Raw genomic sequence first — 19,871 nt, forward strand, 5'->3', positions numbered from 1 at the left:
CTGTCAGGTCGTGAGCATGAAGCCCTCAAGTCCTATGTCTCGGAAGCTCTGGCCAACCGACATATCCGGCCGTCCAGGTCCCCTGCCGGGGCAGGTCTCTTCTTTGTAGAGAAGAAGGACGGGACACTAAGGCCTTGTGTGGATTATCGGGCCTTGAATAAAATCACCGTGAAGAACCAGTGCTCCTTGCCCCTAATTCCTGACTTGTTGAATCAGGTGGTAGGGGCTCACTGGTTCTCCAAACTGGACTTAAGGGGGGCTTACAATTTAATTCGCATCAAAGAGGGAGATGAATGGAAGACAGCGTTCAACACCCCGTTAGGACATTTTGAATGTCTGGTCATGCCTTTTGGACTCTGTAATGCCCCCGCTGTGTTTCAGGGTTTTATGAACGCAGTCTTCCACGACTTCCTGGGGGTATTTCTGGTCATTTATCTGGACGACATCCTGGTGTACTCACCTGACTGGGATTCACATGTGCGGCACCTGAGGTTGGTCCTGACCCGTTTGCGCGAGTATCAACTTTTTGTCAAATTAGAGAAATGTACATTTGGCTCTAAACAAGTATCCTTCCTTGGTTATGTAATTTCCCCCACAGAGATTCAGATGGAGTCTGATAAAGTAGCAGCAATCTCCCAATGGGTCAGACCCGACAACCTCAAGGCTCTCCAGCGGTTCTTAGGTTTTGCAAATTTCTACCGCAAATTCATTAGAAATTACTCAGTTATTGCTCAACCTCTGACCGACCTGACTAAGAAGGGGGCTGACTTGGGTAAGTGGTCGCCTGCAGCCCTTGAGGCCTTTAGCCGTCTAAAAAAGGCATTCACGACTGCCCCGGTGCTAATACAGCCGGACGCACGACTACCCTTTTTTATTGAGGTAGACGCGTCGGAAGTGGGGACAGGAGCAGTATTGTCGCAGGAAGTCAGTGGGAGGTCTGGCTATAGCCCATGTGCGTTCTTTTCGCGAAAGTTCAATTCAGCAGAGCGCAACTACGACGTGGGTAACCGTGAATTGTTGGCTATCAAATGGGCTCTGGAAGAGTGGCGACACCATCTTGAGGGTGCTAGACACCCAATTACCGTATATACTGATCACAAGAATCTGGTATATCTCGCCAATGCGAAAAGACTCACTGCTCGTCAAGCCAGGTGGGCGTTGTTCTTCGCCAGGTTTAACTTCGTCGTGACATATATCCCCGGAGAGAAGAACGTGAAGGCGGACGCCCTGTCACGGAGTTTCGGGGTACCAGACAGTGGGACCATGACTCCCGAGAATATCTTAGCCCCCGGCGTGGTGGTGGCAGTGTTAGAGTCTAACTTCGTCCCTCAACTACAGGATGCTCAGCAGGACGCTCCGTCAGGGGTGCCGGAGGGCAGATGGTTTGTGCCAGAGACCCTACGCCCTAGAGTCATGGATGAGTCCCACTCGTCGGCTCTCGCCGGGCATCCAGGGTTCCAGGGGACCCTGGAGCTTTGCTCCCGATACTTCTGGTGGCCAGGCATGTCTCAGGAGATCCGCAACTTTGTGAGGGGTTGCTCGGTCTGTGCTCGCAATAAGAGTCGGCGGCGTCCTCCGGAGGGTCCTCTGAGACCACTACCGGTTCCTTCCAGTCCCTGGTCTCACTTATCAGTAGATTTCATCACTGACCTACCAGAATCCCAGAAGTGCACCACTATCTTAGTGGTGGTCGACCGGTTCTCAAAGATGGCACATTTTGTGGCGTTAAAAAAGCTACCCTCGGCAAAAGAATTTGCCACGATTTTTGTAAAGGAAATAATTCGCCTACATGGGGTTCCCCAAAATATTGTATCTGATCGCGGGGTTCAGTTTGTGTCGCAGTTTTGGCGTGCCTTCTGCAGAAACCTGGGAACGTCGCTTTCCTTCTCGTCAGCGTTCCACCCGCAGACTAATGGTCAGACTGAGCGGAAGAACCAAGACTTAGTGCAATATTTACGGTTGTTTGCCAGCGAAAAGGCTTACCAGTGGGCAGAGTTCCTGCCGTTGGCAGAGTTTGCACTAAACAACCGCCTTTGTTCTTCTACTGGGGTGTCTCCATTTTTTAGTGTATACGGTCAGCATCCTCGCTTCCTTACAGCAATCCCTACTCCGTCGCTCTGTCCGGCAGCGGATGACGCCACAGATACGCTTCGGGGAGTATGGAAAGAGGTGCAGAGAAACTTGGAGGCAGCGGGGGCCCGTATGCAGTTGCGCAGTCGAAAGAGTCTGTCTGTGTCTGAACCTTACAGGGTGGGACAGAAGGTATACCTGTCTTCTAAAAATCTCAAATTGCGGGTCCCGTCCTTGAAGCTGGCGCCACGTTACGTAGGGGCCGTTTGCCATCACACGTGTGGTGAACCCACTCGCCTACGAGCTGGGGTTGCCAGCCACATGGAGGGTTCACAGGGTATTCCATAAGTCGCTGCTGAAACCTTTTGTCCCTTCGGTGATCAGGGCACCCCAACTGGCGCTCGGGGGGCAGAGTGCCGTAACAGCCACAGCCAGCCAGACATTTCCCTTGCAGCAGCTACAGGCTATAGAGTTACCTGGCAGTCATTCCGATGAGCGTCCGTCTATGTAACACATGGATAGCTTGAGTTGGCCAAAACGGGATACGCTCTTAGACAGAGGCTCTTTATTCTGATGATATAGGATGGTCCCGAGTGGCAAAACCCTCAAAGACATCCTTGTGCTCTAATACTTAAAAAAAACTAAATATCTTAAATAGTACGTGCACTTCCAGAAAATTTTGACATGCCAGAGAGGCATGTCAAAAGTATTAATTAGTGTAGATCCTGCTGCTGAGACCCCCACTGATCACTAGAATGAGCTTGCTGCAGCACTCACTTGAGTGCTGTTCCCCCTCGGCTATAATCGCTTGTTTTCGTCTGCTCCCGGCTGCTGAGACTGCCTCATAGAGGTGTACAGAAAGCCGAAAACTAATGATCATAGCTGAGGAGGCACAGCGCTTTTTCCTCCAGCTAAAAGCCGGTCAATTGAACAAAAAGCGAACGGGCCCCATTATAGTCAATGGGGTCCGTTCGCCGTTCGGCCAGAGGATTCCCCTTTCCTGCTGTCTTAACGAAGCAGGAAAGCGGAACCCAGACGCAGGTGTGAAACCACTCTAAATCCACCAATCAGATGACCAGAACAATTGCAGAAACGTTTGTAACAAATCTGGTTTGTGAATGTACGTTTAGTCGTACAGTGTATCAAATATGTAATCAAGTAAGGAAGGGTCTTGTTTTTCTCTATTTTTAGGTTATGCATGCTGACTAATACTGTAGCATTTGTGCCAAACCAAAATTAGCATGTCACATTAGACAAGACTATTTAAGAAATCGCCTTGTAAAGACTTGTCGTACTATTTCTTATTTCATAAGGAAATTATTACACATTGTCTTAAAGGAGTTTTCCAGGACTTTTACTAATCATGACCTATCATCAGTAGTTGATCAGTGGGGGTCCACTTCTTGAAATTCTGGCCGGTCAGCTGATCGCCAGCCCTCTGTCAGTGCGGATGGCAATGAGGCCGCTGCAATGGTGACAGTGCTATCTACTGCAGCACTGTCTGCACTCGCATGTAGCCCAGGGGTTCAGCTGATGGGTGGGGATTCTGAGCGTAGGACCCCAGCCGATCAACTATTAATGACTTAGGGCGAGCACCCACTGGCGTTTTTTTACCTGCGTTTTGCGTTTTGCGTTTTGCGTTTTTCCTGCACAGGCATAGAGATAACATGTGTTCCTGTCCACTGGCGTTTTTTTTGCGTTGCGTTTGCGTTTTTAACATAGGAACTGTCAGTTGCATATGTGTCCTTATTTTTCTCCATTGAAATTAATGGAAAAGCCGCGAAAACGCCGCGAAAAACGCCGCGAAAAGCGCGCGGAAAAACGCGGGAAACGCGGCAAAAACGCTGCGTTTTTTCCCCGCGGAAAACGCAAACGCCAGTGGGTGCTCGCCCTTAGGCTGCATTCCCACGAACGCTCGGTTTTCACGCCGATCCGATATACGTCGTCCTCATCTGCAGAAGGGGGAGGATGGAAGAGCCAGGAGCAGGAACTGAGCTCCCGCCCCCTCTCTGCCTCCTCTCCGCCCCTCTGCACTATTTGCAATGAAAGGAGGCGGGACGGGGCTAAGTTCCGAGAATTAGCCTCGACCCCGTTCCGCCTCTCCCCATTGCAAATAGTGTGAATATTGTCGTGGATTTTGATGCAGAGCTGCAGTAGATTTCACCCCTTCGATTTGAATTCAATTGAAAGGTTGCAATCTGCTGCAGATCCGCAGCAAAATCTGTGAACAAACCTAATAGTGTCAAGTACCGCAACCTTCATAGTCATCAACTTTTTTTGTTGACACCCTACAATCTCGTTGTGGGGAGACAGAGGGAGCTATCTTCCTCTCTGTCCATTCTTTCATATGTTGCAGTCACAACTGGTATTGGCATCTAAATTGTTGAAGAGTTACTGCACTTTTTACAAACTTTTGACATGTCAGAGCTACATGTCAAAAGTTTCGATCAGAGGAGGTCCAGGTGTCGAGAACCCCGCTGATCACTGAAACAAAGGGGCTGCAGCACTTACAAATGCGCTGTGCCCCATCAGCTGTCTTTGCTGCCCACTTTCTCCTCTCAGCAGCTGCAGATGGATGTATATATGTCCATAGAAGTCTATGCATCCTTTTTCAGTTGGAGAGAAGAGCCGACAAGCAGCAAAGACAGTTAAAGAAGCACAGCGCTCTGCAGCCCCTACTTTTCAATGATCAGCGAGGGTCTTATCAGTCAATACAACCTGGAAACCACAGGCCGAGCGCAGTCCAGAAAACCTTCCAAGGACAGTATCCCAGGTGCATGAAAAAAATCTGCTCTATTCCTTCATTATGCAACACCCCAACTGTGTCAGTCTTTCTTAAGCATATGCTTCAGGATGACTAACACAGTCAGATCATTGCATAATGGGGAAAGAGAGCTCATTTCTTTGGATGCACCTGGGATGCTGTCCTTGGGAGGTTTTCAAAACTTTTGACATGTTTCTCTGACATGTCACAAGTTTGCATAAAGTGCAGGTATGTTTGAAGTGTCCTGGATTGGAGTTACCTTCAATCTTGGCCATTGTAGCTGGCTGTCAGCTGTATTCTACACTCAGTACTCATTGTAAATGCAACAGGCTCAGCGCCTGAGTCCGCTCCATATTCTGAGACCCAACATCTGCCTCACATGTACATGCCCTTAAATGGCTTGCCCGGGACTTTAACTATTGATAACCTATCCTCAGGATAGGTCATCAACAGTTGATCGATGGTGGCATGCTGCTTGAGATCCCTGCCGAGCAGCTGATTTCCTAGCCCTCTGTTAATACAAACAGTGCTGGAAGCAGTTGGTGCTGCCTGTATTACAACGGCCTGGGTTTGTACTGCACGTGCAGCGCCATTAAATTCAAAGACAGCTGTGCCTGCATTACTAATGCCAGCTGTAAATGAGCGGATTTGTATTGCGGAATCTGGAGCAGGCGTCCAAATATCACCCATAGCATGCTATGGCAAAATGCTTTTTCCTCTACAGAAGCGGAAATGAATTGCGATTTTCTGCTCACTGAGAAAAAATTGCAGCACGATCTATTTCTGTGCGGAGTCTGCACGGACGGCTTCCATTGAAGTCAATAAAAGCCGACCGACCCACGGCCATTGTGCAATTACATTGTGGGAAGGTCATGGATTCCGAATCATCGCCGACAACTGTACTGTGCATGTACAACGGCTTGCCCTGCGGCCCATCCGCAATACAGCCAGAGAAGAAGAAAATTAGGTACGCGCGGATGCTGGCCAGGCACAGGGTCGGATTCTGCTACAGGCTCCCACATGCAGAATCCAACCTGGTCGTGTGCAGCCGGCCTGAAGCGATCTGTTGCAATATTGACAGCGCTATCTGCTTTCTATGCAGTCTGCACTAATGGGACAGTTGATTAGCTGATCTGTGGGGATCCCAAGCAGTGAAACCCCACCAATCAACTATTGACCTATCCTGAGGAAAACGTGCAGCAAACCCGACAGAGGCAAAAGTCTCCAACCAGCAGCAGAAGCACGTCTCTGGAAACTCATAAGATGACTGGTGAGCTAATTTTTTCTATCCTGAGAAAAGGTCATCGATAATAAAAGTCCTGGAGAACTCCTTTAAAGGCAGGTAAGGTCGACTAGCAAGTCAAAACAACTAATTAGATGGCCTTCCAATGAATAAAAAAAACACTCTAATTATTGTATACCTAGGGCCTCATTCACACAAGCGTATGTGATTTTACACTGGCCACACACGTCCGCAAATCGCAATAGTGAAGAATAGCCACGATCCAATTCCAACATTAATTAGCATTTTCTCATCCATTCACACAAGCGCATGGCGTAAGAAAATCACTGTAGCTCGGAATTCCGTCAGCCAGCTGTTTTATTTTCCCTAGCGCCAGTCGCAGGTAATCTCCCCCCCCCCCCCACTTCCTCTTTTTTTTCAGCTCCCATAAGAATCTATGGAAGCCTCGTCAAAAGATAGGTCATGAAAAAATTTGGCGACCCAAAACGGTCGTCGATTTGACAATTTCATTTTGTGATTTTTGCACGATAATGAATGCGTTGGAATCCTGTATTTAACATGGTAGCGATTTTCATCCAATGTTTTATCACGGCAAAATAGCTGCGATAAAACACTCGTGTGAATGAGGCCTAAAAGTGGCAACCAAATCAGATGTAAGGCCGGTCTCCCACTGGCGTAAGCGCTATTTACTTGCACAATGGGCATTGCTTGTTGTGCACCAATGTGCGTGTTTTACTGTACTCTTTACGGACACAAATTGTGCACATTTGCACACACAAAAACCACACAACCATGCTCCCATTCATTGAAATGGACAATTAAGTTAATTAGTTTAATATGTGCTATTTTCACGCGCAAATGTGCAGGAAAATAGAACAGTGAGTGTTATTTGAATAGGACCCATTCATTTCAACAGGTTTGACATGCAGCATACTTTATTTTCCTCTGCATTTACATGCTTGCATGGGGGTTGTTTTTGCAAGCACAAAAAGTACAATAAAACATGCACTTGCGCACGCAAATACACAACGCCCATTACGCAAATGCACGCGTAAATGCGCTTATGTCCGTGTGACATTGGCCTAAAGAAGACAAGAATCCCTTGTAAAACGAGGATGTGGAATAGGGCAGCTGAGTAGAACAACAAAAATGTGACAGCATTGGGACCAGCCGGACCTGTACATCAAGAAGAACATGCTATTTCTTTGAATTATTTGGGTTATATGATATCCAAGTAGAATATATATATATATATATATATATATATATATATACACATACATATACAGTGGGGGGAAAGTATTTGGTCAGATACCAATTGTACAAGTTCTCCCACTTAAAAAGATGAGAGAGGCCTGTAATTGACATCATAGGTAGACCTCAACTATGAGAGACAACATGAGAAAACATATCCAGAAAATCACATTGTCTGATTTTTAACTAATTTATTTGCAAATTCTGGTGGAAAATAAGTATTTGGTCAATAACAAAAGTTCATCTCAATACTTTGTTATATATCCTTTATTGGCAATGACGGACCTGTAACTTCTTCTTTAAGAGGCTCCTCTGTCCTCCACTCATTACCTGTAGTAATGGCACCTGTTTGAACTTGTTATCAGTATAAAAGACACCTGTCCACAACCTCAAGCAGTCACACTCCAAACTCCACTATGATAAAGACCAAAGAGCTGTCGAAGGACACCAGAAAATTGTAGTCCTGCACCAGACAGGGAAGACTGAATCTGCAATAGGCAAGCAGCTTGGTGTGAAGAAATCAACTGTGGGAGCAATAATTAGAGAATGGAAGAGATACAAGACCACTGATAATCTCCCTCGATCTGGGGCTCCACGCAAGATATCACCCCGTGGGGTCAAAATGATCACAAGAACGGTCAGCAAAAATCTCAGAACCACACAGGGGAACCTAGTGAATGACCTGCAAAGAGCTGGGACCAACCTAACAAAGGCTACCATCAATAACACACTATGCCGCCAGGGACTCAGATCCTGCAGTGCCAGACGTGTCCCCCAGCTTAAGCCAGTACATGTCTGGGGCCGACTGAAGTTTGCTAGAGAGCATTTGGCTGATCCAGAAGAGTACTGGGAGCATGTCATATGATCAGATGAAACCAAAGTTTGGCAGAAACACAACTCATCATGTTTGGAGGAGAAAGAATGCTGAGTTGCATCCAAAGAACACCATACCTACTGTGAAGCATGGGGGTGGCAACATCATGCTTTGGGGCTGTTTCTCTGCAAAGGAACCAGGACGACTGATCCGTATACATGAAAGAATGAATGGGACCATGTATCGTGAGATTTTGAGTGCAAACCTCTCTCCATCAGCAAGGGCACTGAAGATGAAATGTGGCTCGGTCTTTCAGCATGACAATGATCCCAAGCACACCGCCAGGGCGACGAAGGAGTGGCTTTGTATGAAGCATTTCAAGGTCCTGGAGTGGCCTAGCCAGTCTCCAGATCTCAACCCTATAGAAAACCTTTGGAGGGAGTTGAAAGTCCGTGTTGCCCAGCGACAGCCCCAAAACATCATGGGCCCACATACCAGCAACATTGTGTGCCAACCTTGTAAAGACTTACAGAAAACGATTGACCCCTGTCATTGCCAATGAAGGATATATAACAAAGTATCGAGATAAACTTTTGTTATTGACCAAATACTTATTTTCCACCAGAATTTGCAAATAAATTCGTTAAAAATCAGACAATGTGATTTTCTGGATGTGTTTTCTTATGTTGTCTCTCATAGTTGAGGTCTACCTATGATGTCAATTACAGACCTCTTTCAGCTTTTTAAGTGGGAGAACTTGTACAATTGGTATCTGACTAAATACTTTTTTCCTCACTGTATATATATATATATATATATATATATATATATATATATATATATATATATATATGGAAGTCCTTCTCAGAGAAGTAGAAACTGTGATGATTTTTCATCTGCACAAAGTATGAAAAGAAATAACCTAACGCTAGCCGAATACTTGTTGGGCAACAGCTATTCCTTCTGACTCCCATAAACACTCTGCCTGAGCGGGCATGCTTATTTTATTAGGGAGACGGGAATAAGCCGCTGACAGACACTCCTGCTTATATCCCACAGGAACGGCGGACTCAGCATGTTGAAATCCAACATGCCCAATCCCTCTCTTCCCATCTCCCCCAGAAAGATGCCTATTAACACAAGATCGTTGGCCAATCCCGCTAAAATTGGCAGGTTCAGCCAGCTTGTACCTCAAGCGCATGGACAGCTTCTGTCTCCACCCTCATGAAACAAAGAAAGCAATAACTCCATAATAACAGATGGAAAAATCCAGTTCTGAGACACCAGATAGACTTACTTAGGGTGAAACGGACCTCGTTCACGAGGACATCCTGAATCGGTGCATTCCATAACTTTCATCATGTTCCGTATCACTTTGCCGAAATATCAGGTCTACATTGTAATGATTACTATTCACTGTTATTTGATGTTGCTCGATGCATCCTGGATTGTAGCCCAGAGCTGCATTTACTATTCTGCTACAGAGCTGGTAACTCCCAGCATTCCTTGCTGACTCCATGTGGGTACAGAGCTATCTCTGCTGGTACAGCCATTGTACGAGAATCTGATATAGGGAAAACAAACTGCCACAAGAGATTACCGATAGGTTCACATGTAGCAGAAAATCTGTGTCAAAAACACATAAAAAATTAAGTCTAAATTGTCTACTACATGTGAAAATACCCTTAGGGTCCCTTCACACAAGAGCATTTGCACATGCAAAATTTGCAAGTGCAATACGTAGAGAATAGAACATTGATTATAATAGGTTTATTCTCATAAGGCCTCAGTCACACGGGCGCATCGGCACCCGTACACCGGCGCTGATGCGCCCGTGTGACTGCAGGAAGGAGACGGATGTACCTAAAGACAGCCGTCTCTCTGCAGCGCCGGAGGAAAGAACACATGACCGGCAATGAAGCCAGTCACATGTTCTTTCCTCCGGCGCTGCAGAGAGACAGCCGTCTTCAGGTACGTCTGTCTGCTGGTGTCAGTCACACAGGCGCATCGGCGCCGGTGTACGGGTGCCGATGCGCCCGTGTGACTGAGGCCTTACTCTTGTACGAGGGGCAAGCATTAAAGATTCCCCCTGACCTACTTCTATTTATCACAAGATGCTGAAACTGTACATGTGTAATGATAAAAGTCTCTATAGGTTACCTGCCAGTCTGCAACTCTATACTGATAACGGTCTTTCTTTTAAAGGTGCTGAAGTGGTGTGAGGTCTGATAATGGACCCAGTGGAATACAAAGCAGTCATCAAGTTCCTTTACTGGAAAGGCCACACACCGAGGGAGACGTTCGATGAGATGAAAGAGGTTTATCGGGAGGATTCCCCATCATATGATGTATTCAAGAACTGGCATCGTCAATCCAAGTGTGGTCGGACTTTGGTGAAAAACGGCTCCAATTCCAGGGTGACCCCCCCTCTGCTATCGATGAACACACCATCCAACAAGTGGAGGCTGACATTTTGGAAAATCGGCGCATAGCCATTCGCCACCTAGCCCAAAATATCAAGATAAGTGTGGGGTGCATGGCAAAAATCATCCCACGACCATCTTCATATGCAAAAGGTATCCGCTTGCTGCGTTACCTGGCTGCTCACACTTTTCCAGATGCAGGAACAAGTCGAATGCTCCCATGTTTTTTTAACGATGTGTCATGGAAACCAAGAGGACTTTTCCAACAGACTGATCACACAGGATGAAAGCCGAGTCCATCACTATGATACTAAGACTAAAGTCCGGTCGATGCAATGGAAGCATCCGGACTCACCGCCTCCAAAGAAGGCACATGCCCAAGCCTCGGCAGGCAAGGTCATGCTCAGTCTTTTGGGACCGGCACAGAGTAGTCTTTGATGGATTTCCCAGCAAAGGGTACCATGATTACTGGGGCATACTATGTTTCACTGCTGCAGAAATGGCGGGAGGCCATCAAAACCAAGAGGCGTGGCACGCTCACCAAAGGTGTCTGCCTTCTGCAAGACAATGCCCCAGTTCACAACTCACATGTTGCCCAGATAGAAGCTGCTGCAGGAAATGAAATTCTACCGCATCCCCCTCATTCACCCGACCTCGCACCATCGGACTTCCACCTATTTCCAACAATGAAGTCATTTTGAAGGGCATTTTCCAGATGATGAGACTCTGATTTCCGAAGTCACAACGTGGCTGTTGGAATGACCTGTTGACTTCTACAAGCGGGTGTTTACAGTTGCATAAAGAGATGGGAGAAGTGTGTGTCCCTAAGTGGCACCTATGTAGAAAAGGACTAGTAACTGGGCCAAGTTTGTACCTCTCAGGCCACAGGAAGTGGGTCAGGGGAAATCTTTAATGAACGCCCCTCATATGTGCATGCATTTTGCTCGCACAAAACAAACGTAGCATGCTCTATTTTTGTGCGCGTTTGTGCACCAAAAGTCCCCATAAAAGTCCCCATACATGTGCAATTTAGTGGTATAAAGCTAGAACTCATTAGGCTAAATAGCCTTTAAAATCACGGTTGTGTAGCTCCCTTCACCCATGTGAACTGGTCTTGCCAGCGCAAAAATTACAGTAATATGTGCAAAAACACACTCAAAAGCATGTCATTCATGGCACAAATGCATTTAGCATTTTTGTGCATATGCTCAAGTGAAGGGGCCCTTAGGACTCTTTCACATGAGCGTATATCGGCCCGCTGTTTTCACGGTTGGCCGATATACGCTGTGATCTGATGCATTGGATTCCAATGCATCAGATAACATGGCCGTATTCGCGCGACGTAAAAGCGCTCGGCTGGCCAATATAGCGCCGGGCCCAAAAGATAGTACTGGAACTATCTTTTGGGCCAGAATACGTCAACCGCTGCATGCGCTCCTTCGGGAGCCAATTACAGCGGCCAGAGAAGGGAGCTGGGAGGGAGTTTCGCAGCGTGACTGCTAAACTCCCTCCCTTTTCTCTCCTCCCCTCCGGCTGATTGCAATGGGAGGGGGCGGGATGGGGCAGTTTTTAGCTCCACCCCCATCCCGCCCCCTCCCATTGCAATCAGCCGAAGGGGAGGAGAGAAGAGGTGAGTCGGCGAAGGGAGGGAAGGGAAAGGGGCAACGCCATGGTGACCATGACGTATCTGCATCGGGGCCCATGCTGTCTGAACGAGCGTACAAACGTTAGATTTGTGTGCCCATTCACAAGTTTTTACACCTTACATTGTAGCGTATAACGGTCTGCCGATATACGCTCGTGTAAAAGAGCCCTGAGAGTGTATCCAACAGCAAGCTTGTTGACTGTTTCCAATGATATCCAGCAGAATTGTGAATGCAGTTGTAAACTATAATACAGGCCATAACTCTGGATATACAGCTGCAAGAAAAAGTAAGTGAACGTTTGGAATGACCTGGATTTCTGCGTCGATTACTAGTAAAATGTGGTCTGATTGTAACTTAGATAACAATTTTAGACAAATGTAATGTAAATGTAACTACCGTAATAAAACACTACGAGTTGTACTCTTCATGTCTTTTATTGAGCACATTGAGTAATCATCCTCAGTGTAGGGAGAAAAACTAAGTGAACCCTTCTGATTGAAAAATCCGTAGATCCCCCGTTAGCAACAATCACCTTCACCATATGTTTCCTGTAGCATGAAATAAGATTTAGGAGGTCCGCAAATGGGCTTAAGCGCATATCACTAGTTCGCTATCGTTAGATGTGTATGCACAATTTAGGGCGCATGATCGTGGGCTATTGCACCACGATTGGCGCACTTTACTGCACTTTATTGCACTGCCGGAGCACTCACATCAGCGTAGTCCCAGCAGTGCCATGTTTGAGTTCGTGGGACAGCCTACTTAGTAGACAAGTTGGCAGGTAAATTGACCTAGTAGGCCCATTTAACCCTGCAAAATCGCGCAGTTCCGGGCGTGATTTCGTGCAGACGGAGGCCTTCGGTGTACAATTGTGCCTGAAAATAGAGCATGAAGTTTAAATCATTCTTCCCTGCAAATCTGTTTTAGTTCATTGATATTTCTGGGATGTCTTGCTTGCAAAGCCCTCTTCTGGTCGTGCCACAGCATCTTGATAGGGTTAAGGCCAGCCCTCTAACCTGGCCGTTTCAAAACACAAATGTACTTCTCCAACCATTTTCAATAAAAGGTATGACCAGTCTTATGTTATTCGTTAGATGGTGTATGTCTGTAATTGTGCCTAACAACTAGACCACATTTTAGAAGTAAACAATGCAGAAATCCAAATAATTCCAAAGGGTTCACTTACTTTTTATTGCAACTATACGCAAGTTAAGTGAAAAACCTGTAATATAATGTTTTTCTTCCCCCTCAGGAAATCGATATTGCTTTAGATGTTGACAGGCAGACCAACATTAAGTTCTGTTTCAATACCTCGGGTTAATTACTTGAGCTGCCCATCACAAATAAAGCTTCTGCATGGAAGCGGTTGAACAACACTCGGCCACTTATATTACTACTCATACACATTTCTTTTAATAATCCTTTAAAAGGGACAATGATAGCACGGCATAAACTTAATGGTCATGGGAAATGCTTCTCTGACCTAGATTTTGGGAATAAAAACTCACCGTACCTGTCTGACGACCAATGGGAAGCTGCTCTTCCAGCACAGTACAAACAACAGGACTTCACTTTTTAAACCAGGTTCCATTTCTCTATAATACTTTGATACTTTAAGTCATCATGACCCAACATGCTGTGTAAACCGGAGGCTGACCCTCAGTGTTTGGACACGCACTTCCTCAACAACTAGGAATCCTAACTATGGCCGGAATCACACAAGCATATACATATGTAGCATCTTAACGGAACGAACAATGCTTTTTTGCACGCGCATCAGCGCACTTTACTGTACTTTCCCAGCGCGCAATAGCATGTGCATTTGCACACGGCAAAAAAAAATATGCACTACTTGATAGCTAACTACGGTAGTCTAATGAGATACAGATGTGTTCTTTTTCCTGCACAAATATTACCGTACGTATGCAAATATGCCTGTGTGAATCCAGCTCTGGGGTACATAGTGATAATCGTTTGTGGTCAGTTTAAACACAAAGATAAAACCTTTTTTTTTTACAGGATCAGGGCAGTTTCAGACGGCTGTAGACACAACTACGTTCGCCGGTACGGAGTGTAGTTGCGCCTGAACGAGGGAAATTTCTTCCCCTTCGCTAGCCATTCAAACTCTGTGCCATAGTGCAGGAGTTTGAAAAAAAACGCAGGAAAGTAGGTCCTGCTCGATCTTTCCTGCACGTCGTATACACTTTGTGCGGGAAGACAGAGCAAATCCTATTTTTTGTCAGCTGTAATATTAACGAGCGAGAATACCGCTAGTGGAAATGAAATCACTGAAATCCATTGAAATCGGTGGTTACGTTTTGTTCCGTTACGCGTCCGTGATTATCATGGCCGCATAAGGGTAGAAAAACACGTTTATCAGAAACTGCCCTCATTCAGTCATTCCAGTGAATAAGAACAACCGAACTATCTGTGTTTTACCTGAACAATTAGCAAATGAGTCAACAACGAATTTCATGCTTGCATGAAATGAATGACATGTGAACAAATTATCATTCATTGTATAATTGTTGGCTGTGTTCACACTGAACAATTTCGTTCAAATTTGAACGATTCAGTGATTTTTAAGAATGATAATTGTTCTGTGTAAATGCACTTTAAGGCCACGTTCCAACGGGACCGAAATCCCGCGGAAATCTCATGGAATATCCGCAGCGGGACCATATGGAAATTCCACAAGATTTAAGCAGCAGAGAGGCAGCTTCAAAACCCATGCCGTTTGGTGCAGGTTTGAAGCGGCTTGTCCGCCTGTATTCCACTATAGCTGTCTCTCCCCATAGAGAGGAGAGAGTCGGCAGCGGAAAGGGCGATACAATTGACATGCTTGGGATTTGAATTCCACACAGCATGTCAGTTTCAGCTTGGCTTGGCCACAACGGACTGTCCACAGCATGTGGACGAGATTTTTACAAATCTCGTCCACTTTGCTGCTTAGTCTCTGGCATAAGATTGCCGGCGGAAAGTCCGCCGTTTTCACACAGCCAAGAAAATCACACAAGATTTGTGCGTTGCAAGACGCACAAATCTTGCACGATTATGAACCCCATTCTATTGAATGGGGTCATATACATGAGCGACTTTTTCCTGCATCGCATTGTGGTGCCAGAAAAAATTGTGGCATAGCCTGCTTTTGGGCGTTCCCTCAGAACGCATGTCCTATTGTTTTCAAGGGGGACAGAAATCACATCACATGGCGTGCGATGTGCACGCAAGTGTAATGCAATTGAAAACATTGGGAAACATTTGACAATCCTCCAAAGTGGGAGACATTGCACAAGCGTGATATCGGGTCAAGTTTCACGGCCTGATATCACGCCCCATCGTGTGAAACTAGCCTAAGCCGGATGCTTTGCCAAGCTATAACACATTCCCGGTCGAATCATTGATTCCTCATTACCAGTAGGGAAGTAAAATAACTGCAAACTTGGCAGTTAGGGCTGATAAAACATGCTTACACTTATGAGGGACAAGAACACGAAACAGCTGTCTGTAGATGGGCGTACTTTCTTAAGGAGAGGACTCTGGTTTGCCTTATATTTTTAGCTATGTTGTAAATCCTGTGAAAAGGTTAGACATGGATTTATAGGGTAGGTGGTGCTGTGGAGGCAGTTTTACATCTCCTATTTGCATACCTTTTTCCCAGGGAGCATTGCATAGCTCATAAGAAGTTATCTCAGCGCTCTCCACAATGACAAACAATACTCCTCCAAGCATTCTGCAACTATCCTACTATTTTGGAAATAAGCTATGCATCACTCCCTATTAACCACAACCAAGAGCAGATACAAACAGCATTTACTTATGTAGTTACTGCACTTTAAGGCAATATGTGTTAATATGATGGACACTGTGATAACTAGCAAAATTGAATCTGACTAAGGGCGCCCACCCACTGGCGATTTTTTTCCCTGCGAAATTCGCAGCATTTTTTTCTCTGCAGGGGTCTATGGGACTTGTAATGTTAAAATCGCGATCGCGCAAAATCGCAATTTACCGCGAAATCGCGATTTTGCGCGATCGCGATTTTAACATTACAAGTCCCATAGACCCCTGCAGAGAAAAAAATGCTGCGAATTTCGCAGGGAAAAAAATCGCCAGTGGGTGGGCGCCCTCAAACAGATGCACTGCTAAAGAAAACTAAAAGATTACAGATGCAGCTTATAGGGTGGAAAATTGGTTAAAAATGTAGGCTACAAGTAATAGAAATAGTGCTCCCCACCCCCCTCCCATATACACACATGGCTGCCTATTCTGAATAATCAGCTAGAAAATTAGGTGCACTTTCATTTGGAACTATGCAGTACTTCATTCCTCCTTTGGTGGTGCTGCAGGGAAATTGAACACTTGCTGCAAGGCTTCCACAGATTAAATCTGATTGCATTCTAAAACTTTCTAAGGGTCCTTCTACACCAGCAGACCCCTGCCTGAAAGAGTGCTGATTGATGTAACAAGCCAATTTGTGCTCCTTTAAAAGGCCTTTTACATGGACTGATGCAAACTATATGGCGACAAATGATTGTTAATACGACTCCGTACATTTTGTCTGTTGGTGGCAGCACATTCCCTGATTACACGAGGAGATGTGCTGCTGACAAACAATTGTTTTTGGCCACATAAAAAATACAATCCACCAACAACTGTCAGCCGATTGCTGCCCTGACAGAGGACAATAGTCAGTAACAAACATTTATTTGCTGGATTATCAGCACCTGTAAAAGGCCATTATATGAAATAAAGAGACAACTTTATTTAAGGGGTAATATGAAAACATATATGCAGAGCAAATCCAAACTCATGAGGTCCAGCAGTGGGTAACATAGAGGAAAAGATAGGCTTTGCTTCACCCAGTTTTTCACCCCAGCCCTGTCTCTAAATACTCTGAGCAAGGCAGAGTGGCTTGTAGGCAACCCCTGGCACTCAGAGCGCACAACCCAGCAGGTGCCGCTAGGACAACCCCATCTAATGCTGACTGTAGGAGAGATCACTAATACAGAGAGATCCTTCATCTACCTATAACTAGTGCAAAGCAACTCACAGTCCTGGAAGGTTTTTCTAACAAAAGCAGAAAAGTCAATGAAGTTAGAAATAGCGTAATCCATTTTTACACTTAATGCTTAAATCTACAGCAGTATTTCCAGAACATTATTTACATGCCAACGTTAAACATTAGACACAGATTAGTCATTATACGGATATGTACATACCCTGCTCACAAAAATTAAGGGAACATGTGACATTGGATCTCGATGAATGAAAGATTTAAGTTGCCTATTCCGAGTCTGCCACAAGCTCGGTGTGAAGTGTTCTTATCAGTGAAGAGAACGAGGGGCTAATGGTGGACCAGCCAATTCTGGTGTTTTCTGGAGAATGCCAGTCAAGCTGCATGGTGCCAGCCCGTGAGTTCAGGGGCCACTATGGGATATCGGGCCATCATCGGGTCTGTGTATGACTGCATACAGACCAGTAGGCTGCTGGATGTCATTTTCTATGGCTCTAGCAGCGCTCCTCAGGTCTTGATGCTGGTTGATGACCTCCTACAGCCCTGTCCAGCTCTTCGCTCGTGTCCTGGTACCTCCTCCATACTCTTGAGACTGTGCTGGGTGACACAGCAACCCTTTTTGCTCCGGCAAGTATGGATGCGCCATCCTGGAGGAGCCGGACTATCTGTGTAACCTGATTGGGCTGCAGGTAGCGCCTCGTGTACCGGTAGTGACAAGGACACCAGCAAAAGGCAGAAAAGAATCAGTCAGAAAGGAGAAAGGGATTGTCGCCATGCCCTTTTTGGGGAGGTCTTGCTGTCGCCTCTCTGGTGCTCCGGTTGTCACTTACATTTGCACCAAAGCTGGAGAAATTGATTCATAATCTCTTCTGCTTTCTAACTAGACAGATTGATATCCCTGAAGGGGGTTATACTGCGATATTTAAGTAGTCCCTTTATTTTTTGGAGCAGTGTATATATGAAGTGCAGCTCTTACCTCACTGAACGCTCCCCGTCCAATCACTTTAATGATGTCAAAGTCACTTCTCTTCATCTTCTGCTCCCGTATGTTCTGGACAAATGGTTCAGCTGTGACCAAGAAATGTGTATATTATATGGAAATGTTAGAATCTGATTCCTGCACACAGCATTTATCACATGTACAGTACATGGAATATATTGTCCATGTCCAAATGATAAGACATCAGGACATCTATGTCCTTAGCACGATAAGACATCAGGATAGCCAACCTTCTGCTATACAATACAGGAATATTAGATGTCTGCAGCCACAGAAAACCATACAGCATCAGGCAGAGCATTACAACGGAGGTCAAGGAAGCCAGAGGCAACTTTTTGTCATAGGGAGAGACACCTTCATTTGTCAATGGAGAAGGCTCCATCAGGACCATGATATATTATGTTCGTTCAGGGTCGGGAGATGTAGAGCTCTGGATCTTTCCCATTGTTATACACAAAGTACTGAGTCTTACATCGCTCTTATAAAGTAAAGGTCACTTGCTTGGAAAATAGTCAAGAGCTCCTAATCCAGATGAAGTGAACAAATTAACGCAAAATTCTTCAAACGTCATTTATAGAAGGTTGGATGTTTTCAAGGACTTGCTGCCATTTTTTTCATGTGCATTAAAAACTCACGTCTGAATACCCCAATGCAAGTCCATGGTATTTAAGCAGTTTGCATTATGTGTGTAGTACAGAGCGCAAATACACCTATATGGATACTAGCCCATGCCTACTACTGATAATAAGCCCTTATAAACGGCCATTTGAAACTAATCATCATGCTGATGTGGCCCTCAGTGTAAATGAGTTTGACACCCCTGCCTTAGGCAGAATGCCCACGGCCAGGTCGTAATTCCAATTGCGAAATCTCGTAGCGGAATCAGACCCTGTGCCTCGGCATTGACCCCCACGTACCTGTCATCTTGTCTTCTTTCTGCTCTGTGGATGTGCAGGCTGGCGTACCGACGCACATGCGCAGTGCAGAGACTCGCGCCAGCAATGACGTGGATCTGCTGCAACTCGACGCGGGACGGACGACATCCATTGACTGCAATGGAAGCCATCTGTGCGAGGCCTGCACTAGAATAGGTCATGCTGCGATTTTCCTCCCATGAGTGGAAAATCGCACTTGATTTCCACTCATGGCTTGGAAAAGTGTTTTCCATAGTATGTCCATAGGCAGTATTTGCTGCGGGATCCAGAGGCGAATGCCCGCTTCGGGTCCCGCAGTGCAAATAGGCCTGTGGGCATTGGGCCTTAGACTAAGGCTAGTTTCACATGGGCAATCGCGATTTTGAGAAAGTCACGGCAAAGTCACACCTTTGTTCCCATGATTTTTGGGCGACAGCAATGCTTTTTTTAAGAATAATCTCGCATCCCATTACTGCTGTCCACGATAAAATTGTGCGATAAAAACACGTGTTTTTTATCGCCAAATTTAATAGGACTTTCTAATGTTAAAATTGCATCGCAAGTTTGTTGCGTTGTGATACCATAAAAAGGAGGCTCCATGGGGAAACATGGGAGATAAAAAATTATACACAGCAGAAAAATAGAGCATGCCGTGATTTTTTGTTCTCTCAACATCACATCAGTGAAAGCATCACAGATAGAAAGGAAACCATTGTAAATCATCTG

The 19,871-nt window shown here is 45.6% G+C and overlaps 1 protein-coding gene across 5 annotated transcripts in view; it reads right to left on the bottom strand.

Annotated features, from left to right (window-relative positions):
- DMPK (DM1 protein kinase) overlaps window positions 1-19,871 on the bottom strand; it is a 51,812-nt gene that overhangs the window by 25,271 nt on the left and 6,670 nt on the right. For all 5 annotated transcript variants that reach the window (XR_010786963.1, XM_066581157.1, XM_066581156.1 and 2 more), the window contains exon 2: window positions 18,208-18,299. Coding sequence is in view for 4 of the 5 variants with exons in the window: in XM_066581157.1 (XP_066437254.1) it covers window positions 18,208-18,299 (92 nt within the window). In the remaining variant the exon portion in view is untranslated. The remainder of the gene's footprint in view (window positions 1-18,207; window positions 18,300-19,871) is intronic.

Source organism: Eleutherodactylus coqui, chromosome 10 (assembly GCF_035609145.1).
Source record: "Eleutherodactylus coqui strain aEleCoq1 chromosome 10, aEleCoq1.hap1, whole genome shotgun sequence".
In the NCBI taxonomy this organism is placed as follows: domain Eukaryota; kingdom Metazoa; phylum Chordata; class Amphibia; order Anura; family Eleutherodactylidae; genus Eleutherodactylus; species Eleutherodactylus coqui.